This window comes from Psammomys obesus, unplaced genomic scaffold (assembly GCF_907164565.1).
Source record: "Psammomys obesus unplaced genomic scaffold, mPsaObe1.curated_primary_1811, whole genome shotgun sequence".
NCBI lineage: Eukaryota > Metazoa > Chordata > Mammalia > Rodentia > Muridae > Psammomys > Psammomys obesus.
In genome coordinates this window covers 4036598-4048057 of record NW_026596039.1, presented here as the reverse complement: position 1 = coordinate 4048057, position 11460 = coordinate 4036598, and the positions used below count along the sequence as shown (strand labels likewise).

The following is an 11460-nucleotide window of genomic DNA, read 5'->3' as shown; positions in this document are numbered from 1 at the left end:
TGTGTGTGTGTGTGTGTGTGTGTGTGTGTGTGTGTGTGTGTGTGTGTAGGGGGAACAACTCCATAATCAGTTCTCACCTTCCCACCTTTATATGTGTTGTAGGGATCAAACTCAGGTCATCTGGCTTGCATGGCAAACACTTTACCACTAAGCCATCTTTCTGTCCACCAACCCGTTGGTTCTTAATCACTATAGAGCAACACCCCACATTTCTGAGCAAGTGGAATATTGGCCCCACAATCTTACCTTTGTGACCTTTAATTTTCTTTGTTGTTGTTGTTTGTTTTTGAGACAAGGTCTCTATATAGACTGGGGTGGCTTGGAATCCTGGATCTTCCTGTCTCAGTGTCCTGAATGCTGGGAGTACAGACACATGTTCTGTATGTGTCAGAAAGCTGCACAGATTTATTGTTGTTCTTGTTTTAAACCAATCTAATGTCATAACCCCTGTTAGACGCTGGCTGATAGCACCGAAGTAGCATGGGCTTTCTACAGGGAGGCTTTTGTATTTGGAAGACTAATGAGTTGCCATCACAGGGACTAGTGGGACCTCTTCTCTGCTCTTTGTCTCCTCAGTGGGATTATTCAAGATGACAGGATCTCTTCATGTCAGAATGGGGGGGGGCTGGGGCTCATCCCTCTTCTTTTGTACTACCTTTCTGTTGAATGGCCCTGCTCTGCCAAGTCTTTGAGCCCTGTCTTAGCAGGCATTGGTTCCAAGCTGTTACTTACTATAGAAGGAGATTTTATGTGGTGTGGGCACAAGCCTGGAGGATCTTTCAGTCAGGAAGGGAAGTGAGAATGGAGGCCAGACACCAACTCAGGCATGGTGATGAGTTGCTGAGGCCCTGCTGGACCTCCCCTCTGTCCATAAGGTTAGGTCCAGGCAAGCTGTGCCTGTGCACGTGGACAGGGCCTGCTTTGTTTGCTATGTGCAGGTGGTTTGACTGACGAGGACCAGATCTAGTGGAGCAAGGGCTGTTCACAAATCATCTTGACACAAACAGATAATCAGACACATTCAGGGCCACTTTTCCATAGACCCTGGCCTGGCTAGAGGAGGAATGGGAATGGGGATTTTTGTTTTTGTTCCGTAATAGTCTTTCATCAAATGTCATTAGAAGTAGCCTTGGGAGCTATAACATTTCCCTTCATGTTTTCATTTCTGCCCCAGAACTCAGAAGGCTGAAGTGTGTGGCTAGGGTAGAAATGCACCTTCCTCTAGAAGAAATTTAATCCCATGTGGTTCTGAATGTCTGTTGTTGTCTAGCTCCCTGTCTGGGCAAATGCTTGGGCACTCAGTAGCTTCACACCCCTGTGCTCCATCCTCGGTTTGTGCCTCATTCCTGTGCATTGGTCCCGAAACCATCACAGGCTCCTTCTTAGTGCAATTCTTTGATACTGGTCTGCTTCATCAGCCACAGTTCTTTCTTCATGAATGCCTCATTCACTACCTTTGCTGTCACCCTGTCTTTGAGGAAAACAATTTGGACAGCTGCCCTGGGTCCCATGCTTGGCTATTCTTGATTGCTTTCATTTTTTAAATTATATATATGTTGTGTGTGTGTGTGTGTGTGTGTGTGTGTGTGTGCATGTACCATGGCACACATGTGGAGGTCAGAGGGCAACTTCATGGCATTCTCTCCTTCCACTTTTACATGGGTTCTGAGGATGGAGCCAAGGGCAACAGACTTACATGGCAATTACCTTCTTTATCCATTGCACTAAGCCAGTTGTTGGCTCCATTTTTCCTATTTTTTGAGGCTTAAGAGAACTCCACTTGGAAGTTCTGTGCCTCAGTCTTCTGTAAAACTCTCAGGCTTCTATAAAAACAAAAATAAAAAAAATTAACCTTAGATCATATGATTTATAAGCAGTAGAGATTAATTTCTCCTCATCTTGGAGTCTGGGGATTCACAGGTCAAGGCACCAGCAGATTTGGTAGCTCATGAGGGCCTGGCCTATCGTATGGTACCCTTTCTGTGTCCCCAGGTGGGAGAAGTGGTGAATAATACCTTCTCCCTCAGTCAGCTCACAGATCCACTCTCCCCCCAACCCCCAAAATAGGGTTTCTCTGTGTAGCCTTGGCTGTCCTGGACTTGCTTTGTAGACCAGGCTGGCCTCGAACTCACAGAAATCCCCCTGCCTTTGCCTCCCTGAGTACTGCCATTATAGGTGTGCACCACCATGCCCAGCTGGATCCCACTCTTAATCACCTTCTAAAAGGCCCTGTTTCTTGTTCTTTTGCGTTGGTAATGATCTCATGTAGGGACTGGGGGGTGGGGACATGTTGGGCCTCGGTGGGATTTTGTGATTTCCCAGGGCCTAAAAATGATATTATAGGGAATCCTTGGTTCTTTTGGTCAAGGTGTACTGCATCCTTGGCCCTAGGAACCTTTCCTTCTGGAGAGCAAAGCCATGGGCATTTTAGAGGAAGGTCCTGAGCTCTAGCTCCTCCCTCAGAATGTTAACACTAGAACCACTGTTCTTGAGGTGAGCATCTTGCAGTGACCAGGCCACAGCTCTTCCTCAGCTGGGCTGGACTGTCTCTGGGCTCTTGAAACTTCTGCTCTCTGCCCTCCCTTATCATTGCATCCCAACCTTTTCCCCATTGCCACAGAAGGTGCAGGAATGTTTGTGGGATAGGATAAGTGAATGTCATGACAAATAGGCGAGGTTATTTTTTTCCTCAGAGTCCCTGAGTGTCAGTATCTTGCCACAATCTAGAACCCATTTGCAGCATGCATGGTAGGAACCGTTCTCTAAGAGACCTTATGTCCTCGTTTTGAGGCCTTTCTTTCCAGTGTCTGTGGCTGTTCTGTGATGGATGGCTCCTGTCGAAGGTCTCCGTGTCCACACCGTCTGAACGATCAGTGGCATGTGTCCATTTCTGACTTCTTATATGTCTGAACCCTGGAGGCAGAATTCTGAGGACCCCTCCCTCATCCCTGCTGTGCTCTCTCCCCTGCAGAGATGCATCAGTGTCGCAGCGACGAATTCAACTGCAGCTCTGGGATGTGCATCCGGTCCTCCTGGGTGTGCGACGGAGACAACGACTGCCGGGACTGGTCTGATGAAGCCAACTGCACCGGTCAGTACTGCCTAAACCTAGCGATCAGTCCTCATCTGTTTGAGCACTGCTGAACATGGAGGCCTTGAGTGAGCACAGAAATTAGATGCTGAGTTTGGAGCGTTCTGGGGCGGGGGGTTATATCCTGGATCCTTCTTCTTAGTTCTTTGGGATTAGTAAATAGAAATCATTCACACAGACTGACTGTTGGTCTAGGAGCCTTTTTTTTTTTTAAGATTTATTCTTATTTTACGTGTATTGGTGTTTTGCCTGCATCTATGTATTGTGCCACGTTCATGCAGTGCCCTCGGAGGAGGTCAGAGGAGGGGGTATGAGATAGACTAGAACTGGAGTGACAGTTGGAAGTGAGCCACCAAATCCATGGCTTGAGTAGCACTAAACTATTAAGGGCTCTCTAAAACACTTAAAAGTGCAAACTTGCATTTGTTTGATATTAGATTTTATCAGAAATAGAATTGGAAACTTCATGGATGGGAAAGGAATGCTAGGTATAAGATAGGAGCTGTGCCCTGATTCCTCTCTTGGTTTCACCCATGTCTACCTTATTTTTGTGAAGGAATGAATAGCAGTGTTTATATTATGGCGTGTGTTATGGGGCATTTGGAATGGTGAACACTGGGTAGTTCAAGGTATTAGGAAGCTTGTGAGAAAAAAAACACAAATCCTTTTACAACCCTTCACGTTGATCCTCTGTTTTTATATCACTCCAATTTTTCCAAAACTAAAATTAGAATAGAAAGCATCCTGAATTCCTGGGTTCCTCCAAAAGCTGGAATTCAGTTTGGTCCTAAGCTCTCTAAAACAGTGGTCCTGTGTATCATTAGGGTGCTCTGCAATGTCTCCCAATCTCAGCCCTGAGAAGGCAATGGTTTTTGAGTGTGGTCTCCATGTCTGTGCCCCTGCCCTGAGAGGGGTGCAGGACGATACTTCTGTACATATATGTGGTCCATTGAGGAGGAAATTTAGGCTGTCAAAGGGCTGCCATGGGCCCAGAAGCATGCACATGCTGTCTGTAGGCTTGAGTTTTCATAGATAATTAGTTACCATATTAGAAGGGCATTCAGTATGTAAGCAACATCTCTTTAGTACTGCCATATTAGACTAACCCAGCTTCCAGAAGCTTGTACCAGACTTCCAGAATGAATTAGCAGTTCAGTACTATGAGTGGACATGTCATGAACTCCAGGTTTTACCTGTGGTTTCCTGTATGCTCAGATGGAACTCCAGTTTTGCCATTTAACTGCAACCTTGTGCCAATGGTCCTTCAAACCCCTTTAAGGTTGTCTTTCCTTCTTGTCATCTCAGAATAGTCAGAGGATGACTGAGCTCATTCTGCCATAGGCATGGCACTTCATTTCCTGATCTATTGAATTAAGACAAAGACGATAGGTAGGAACGGGCTGCCTTCCTGGTGGCCTCAGCTCACTGTTCTCCCTATGTTGTTGAGTGTCCCTCATTCTAACCCACTGTATTGCTACCCAGGGTCTGTTTGAGGTCTTTTTTCCTTTCAACACCCCCTAATTGTTTTGTTGTTCACTTTTAACATCTTTCCTGTCTCATCGGTATATAAGCACTTTAAGTCCTTGCCCACAATTCCAACATTAAAATGCTCAGTAAACTGCTGAGTATTTAAAAGCACTGGATAGCTAATACTTTAATTTTATCTTTTAAAGATTTGAACATTAGGGCTGGGAATGTAGTTCAGTGAAAGAGCATTTGCCCAGCGTGATTGAGAACCTGGGCTTGGTTCCTATCAGCGATAGATGATAGATAGATAGATAGATAGATAGATAGATAGATAGATAGATAGATAGATAACAAGTGCCTAAAATTAGTCAGTTATTACTTAAATTTCCATTGACGTCTATCTACTTATCTATCATCTATTTGTCATCTATCTCCATTATCTATCAATCATCTATATCTATCTATGTATTTACCATCTACCTGTCTGTCTGTCTATCTGTCATCTTTCTATCATATGTGCAGGATGAGTACGCACGCCTGTGAAGACGTGTGCTGGTCACAGGACAACTTTCATGCACTTCTTTCCTTCCACCGTTGTAGATCCCAGGGACTGAACTCAGGCCATCAGGATGGGCAGCAAGTACCTTCATCTGCTAAGCCCTCTTGCCTGCTCCTATTTTATTACTTTTAATACAAAATCTATTAGTTAGTATGTCACTTTATTAGCTAATGTCTTGTGCCCACTATCTCCTTCCATGGGTCTTCAGTGGTTCATACAACAGAAAGCTCAGAGTGCTAAACTGTCTCAGGGCTTTGTGAGTATAATCATGTCACCAGTCTTAGTCTCAGATTCAGATGAGTCCGATTTCTTTAGTTACAGTATTTTTATGTGATTTTGTTGATGGAATTATTCTAGCCTTATAGACTCTTGTGCTGACTTTAATTCTTTCCTCAGGTTATTTGTAATAATAACACACGTTTCTCTAGTCTTCATTGCCATGAAAGTTCACCTACACCATTTTGAGACTTACTTTCTTTTGAGGATCTGGGAATGTATGCTTTTCGTTTGCAGATGTTAGCAGATGGCTCTCACAGTCACCTAGTTCATCAGGGTCTCTGGTCCTTGGCGTTAACCAAGTCCATTTGTTGGACAACTTCATCCTGCTGCTTCCTCTTCTGGTGTTCGTATTTACTCATTTGGATTCTTATCCAGACTATGAGTTAATTCTTTAGAACTACATTCCAGTTAATCAGCTAAATCTAATTCTCATTTCCACAGCTATAGATATTTTTTGTGTCTAAAACATCTCTTTAGTTATTTTTTTAGAGATAACGGTAATACTTTCTAGTTCTCTTTATGTTTTATATCATCATAACATTAATTTATTTATTATAAATTTTATATCACTATATATTATGAACTTTGTATCATTCACTATTCAAATTTAGTTCTAGTCACATGCCTTTCCCCTCATGTACTTCTTTACAGTCCCGTGCTTTGTAAGAGGTGAGGGAGCAGTCTTCCTCCTTCTTTAGACTTTAGTATTCATCTCTGTAGGCCCACTTCTGTGCTAACGGTTTTGATCAGGTGTTCTAGCTGATGTGGATAAGTTGGGGAAATCAAAGTCAGAGGGAAAGTGGTAGGATGCCTTTGTTAAACTGATACTTACGCCACTAACCCTACAGTTACATATATTTGATCATATATTGTTTCTCAGACACTTTAACTCACAGGACTAGTCAATTACTCGGAAGATTTTAGTTTTTAATCCAGAAAAAGGAAAGGTTGTACATTCCAGGCATGCCTGGTCACTAGAGTAAAATTATGCAAGCTGATTAATCCCTCTGATCTCAGCCTCTGGGCTAAAATCTGGAGATCTCAGACTTGCCTCCCAGATTGTCATTTGGAAACCCCACCAGCACTTTGAAAATGTTCTCAATTAAAAACAAAGCACACAGGCTGAATAACAAGTAGATTCTCAAGGTAACAGCTTTAGCCGATTTTACGCTCTGTAAAAATGAGCCTGATGGAAGTTGGTTAGAGAATGTAGGATTCTCAACATCGATAAATCATAAAGAGTGTAGGGAATGGCTGTTACTGGACAGAAATCCATGAAACACGCACCATTCAATGATTCCTCTTTTCACCATGAGTATGTTTTAAAAGATGTTAAATGGATTCTAAATGCCCGGCTTGTAAACATCGAAAGATCCCTGTAGACTTATGAATGTGCTTCTTTGGTCTTCAAAGAGATAAAAAGACAGATAATGGAGCGTACTTGTTTTAAAATGGTTTGAAGAAACAGGTCCTGGGTATTTCTAAGCATTGCTAAAAAAGAAGAAAGAAAAAAAAAAAGCCTTTGATTCAGTAGACATTCTAGCAACCATTATGAACCAATTTTTCCAAACCCTCAATAGTGTGCCACCAGCCTTCTCCTTTGGTTAAAATCTAGTTTGTTCTCAATGACCCACTCTTGTTTTCTTCGGTTGAGAGGATGTCTATTCACACTGCTGAACTAACAAGGAGCTTGTTTAGGTTGCAATAGTTTTTTTTTTTCCCCCATGTTTTCGCTATCTGCTGTTTGACTCACCAATGATCTACCCCCAATCCAAAAATATTAAATAGAAAATTCCAGAAATCAACAACCTTTAAATTGGAAATGGGTTTTATTATGGCATGTAGTTTTAATTGTCCTAGTTTGTTATTAGCTATTGTTTACGATTGCTCTTTCTGTGATTAAAACTTCATAGTACATATGGATGCCATGTTCATTATTAGCTGTATATCCAGGCCGTGTCTTAAAGTGTGTCCCCTGTAAATCAAGGGGACCGCTGTGTATTTCTTCAAGTCAGTTACAAACAACACAAGTTCTGGCTGTCCTTCAGCAGTGAACAGATGAAAGCAGCTTCCTGTTTCTCCATGGGAGGATGGAAAAGACCATTGCCCTGTTGGTTTGGGTTAATGCAGGTATTACACACTTGAGCTAATTGTTGGCAATTCAGAGCTGTGTTTAATGACTTCTTGTGTGCAAATGAAACTGTTAGTTTATAACAGCACTTCTAGGGCCAGGTGTAGTGGCACAGCCGTTAAGTTCAGCATTTGGGAGGCAGAGGCAAGTTGATCTCTGCAAGTTCAAATCCAGCCTGGTCTATATAGTGAGTTTCATGGCAGCCAGGGCTACATAGAGAAACCCTGACTTAAACTAAACAAACAAAGTAATGGGTAAACCAACAACAACAAAAAAACTGCAGCTCTTTGCCTCACTGGCTTCGTTTTAGGTCAGCAGTTCTTATCCTGTGGGTTGTGACACCTTGGGGGTTGGTGACCTTTTCACAGGGGTCCCGTATTAGATACCCTGAATGTTACATACTCGTAGTATAATTAATTCATAACAGTGACAAAATTACAGTTATGAAGTAGCAACAAAAATAATGTGATGGTTAGGGTCAGCACAACATGAACTGTATTAAAAAAGGGTCGGTCAGCATTAGGATGGTTTAGAGCCACTGTTTTAGTACTGGACACTGAGTGTGGCAGACGTTTCTCTTGCCTTTATAGGAGATTTAGGTCATTCTGTGTTCCAGGCTTGCTTTCTTCGAGACTCTGGGTGAATCCATTGTGTGGCCCTGGGGGTTTCTGCATTCTAAATAGGTTATTTGACTTAGCATTACATAAAATCATGTCACTTCATAGCTTAGAGGAACTCTCAAGACACCATGATGGTGAGATGAAATCGAGGCCCCTAGACAGTTGCTGAGGAAGTTCTAGAACCTTCCCTCCAGAACACACAGCACCTTTTCTGTCATGACATCTGTAGGAAGGAGCCTTACATGAGAGCGCGAAGTAGCAGCACACAGAAGCGGGGGTGCCCGAGGTAGACACACACAGCTGGCTGCCCTTACACCAGTGTCTGTTTCCCTCTCCCAGCAAGTTCCTCATTTGTAAGATGCTCCATTTGTTGTCGTGAGGAGTGAGTTTTTTTCCGTTGGCGCCTAGGTCTGTCCACTGACTTATATAACAGTGTGTGGCCCGCAGATGCCTGTTGAGACTCTCCTGAGTTAATGCTTGGTGACCTTGGCCTTTGTGCAAAGGGGCCGTCTTTATAGTCGTGAGTTTCCCTAACACTGCCTTCTCTTTTCTTTTTCCGAGTGATTGCGGTTGACAGGATGCTCTGTCACTGGCTCATAGATACAGATGGAGGGAGCTGGTGCTCCCCAGTCAAGTGCTCCCTAGTATCCTGACCTCACATGTGTCTTCGGCAGCAAAGATATTACTAAGGGAAAACTACTTGTACCTCAGCTGCTCCCAAAGTCCCCACCTTGACTTCTAGCATGGATCTTTCTTCTGGTAGGTGATGGGGGAGGAGGAAAAGAGAGAATGACTTTGTCCTGCTCTCCCTTGGCAGCCATCTACCACACATGTGAGGCCTCCAACTTCCAGTGCCACAACGGCCACTGCATCCCCCAGCGATGGGCATGTGATGGTGACACCGATTGCCAGGATGGTTCTGATGAAGATCCCGTCAGCTGTGGTAAATGTACATTCCCCTGACCCTGCCTAGCCCGTCCCCTGGGTCTGTCTTTCTTGGGTGGGACAGTCAGTAAGCTAGGAGGTGAAACCTGGTTATCTCATGTTACTGCTCTCTCTCTCTCTCTCTCATACACATACATACACACACAACTAGCCACCACAGTAATAGAACATATATAGTGATTTTCTCCTTGATAGTTAACATTCCTTTTGCTGATGTTCTGAATTTTGGTAGGAATGGAGTTACTGTGGACAAATGCCACCTAGGTCCTTATGCACGCTTCTCCGCTTAGATTCCAAAGTTTAAAATTAGCTATTTCCAGCTGGGCATGATGGCACACACCTATAATCCCAGCACTTGGGGGATCTGAGGCAGGCAGATCTCTGTGAGTTCGAGGCCTGCCTCGTCTACAAAGAGAGTCCAGGACAGCCAAGGCTACACAGAGAAATGCTGTCTTGAAAAAAACAAAACCCCCACAGAATTAGCTGTTTCCATGTACCTGCATTTTCTGTAGTAAGCCTTTTTATAAGAGATGCATGTTTATTTTGTATTAATTATGATCATTTGGTTTATTAGTTAATCTTTGCTGAGCATTGGAGAGCCTTCAATTCTCACTGTTAAGCCTGCACAGTGCCCCATGTCCTTAGAGGCTTGTTTTTCCTTGGAGCTATTTTTGGGGACACTTTGCACAGTATGGACTCAATGATGGCAGAAGTTCCCATGGTTTCCTTCAACGCTCCTAGTTATCCTAAAGTCCTCTGCCCATCCTATACTGCACATTCCCTGTCATTTCCCTTGACATTAGACTTCATCATCCTACTTATTTTCAGGACTTTATGACTGTACCTCTCTAATTTTATTTTACCTCTTCTCAAAACTATTTTTATTTAGCAGCATTAAGCATTTTTCCTAAGGCATGAGACTCATGGACCTTTTCTCTGAATTATTTATTTTGATTAATTTTCTAAGAATGTTGACCTATTACCAATTGCAACACATTTCCTTCCCTTAGAACTAATGTTTGTAGAGTGACCCCGAAGGGACCGGGCTCTCAAAGGCTACACCCAGCCCGGTAGCTGCCTTTACTTCTCACCATGCTCTGCTGCTCAGGAGGAAAAGCCTTTGGGTAGCATGGGGTCTGGGCATCAGGACGCTTCAGATCTGGTTTCATTTCCACTAGAAATGGCTAGTGAAACCTCAGGCTCTCAACATCTCTAAACAAACACATATTCCAAAAGGGCTTTGCCTTCAGATTCATGAAGAATAAGAATTTAAGGTACTAGGTGTTTTGTAGAGCATTAAAAAATTCAGGACTTAATAACTAGGATTTTGTGTCTTCTTTTTGCCTTATTCATTGAAGCTTTTCTCTTTCTTATAAAAATATAGTAGAATTTTTCAATAATATAGTCGGGGACTTGAAAATACAAAAAGCATAAAAAGGTCTAAGATGAAAGTAGCCATTTATTGAGCAGTTCCTGCTTACGCATGGCTTGTTTCTGCTGCGCAGTGCTGTGGTGAGACATTTGTACTTACGCGAAGTTCCCACTGCCATTTGTTCAGGCATTATTTTTGAGTTGTGGAAATAGAGTACGCAGCTGCTTTTGGAGTCGCAGGATTAGAAAGGTTCGTCCGTTTGTGACCTTGCTAGCCAGTAACAAACCCACCCTGCAGGTGGTGTGGCCTTGCACCTGGACACATGTGGGTGCCTGCCTGTCTTTTCACTGCCGTTCTTCTGTGGTTGACTTAAATTTCAGAGAAAAGGTGCAATGGATTCCACTGCCCGAATGGCACCTGCATCCCATCCAGCAAGCACTGTGACGGTCTGCGGGACTGCCCGGAGGGCTCCGACGAGCAGCACTGCGGTGAGCCCATTCCTTGCCCTGGTGTTGCACCCCTCTGTTCATTTCCCTAGTCCTTGACCCCGGAGTTCTTGACCTAGAGGATGAGTTAGGCAAGGAGACGGGGTACGGGCAGAAGGATGCATGAAGTCAGGCAGGATGGTGGTGGTGTTAGACCACACTTAGGTGAGTGAACATTGCCGTTTGGTTGCTGTGGGTATGATCCACCTTCTGATAGCTCTCCCCTGGGTGCTTCCTGCATCCACTTGACTGGTTTCGCTCCTGCTTATTGAATATCACTTGACAGTACTGTGGGCCAGGTGACCCTCTTCTACCCCATTCTCAATCCTAAAAAGATCGTGGTACACACCTGGGGAAAATGCTGGAAATAGCCAGGGATTTGCCACAGCATGTGGGAGCTACCCCAGACATTCTGAGTTAGTTTAGAGTGAGGCTTGGGTGTTGAGATCTTTTTCTTTCTTTCTTTCTTTCTTTCTTTCTTTCTTTCTTTCTTTCTTTCTTTCTTTCTTTC

At 43.6% G+C, this 11460-nt stretch overlaps 1 protein-coding gene across 2 annotated transcripts in view; it reads left to right on the top strand.

The window, feature by feature from the left end:
• Positions 1-11460, top strand: part of Sorl1 (sortilin related receptor 1) — a 166560-nt gene that overhangs the window by 112835 nt on the left and 42265 nt on the right. For both annotated transcript variants that reach the window (XM_055621821.1, XM_055621819.1), the window contains 3 exons: positions 2972-3091; positions 8965-9090; positions 10845-10952. In XM_055621821.1, coding sequence (XP_055477796.1) covers positions 2972-3091; positions 8965-9090; positions 10845-10952 — 354 coding nt within the window. The remainder of the gene's footprint in view (positions 1-2971; positions 3092-8964; positions 9091-10844; positions 10953-11460) is intronic.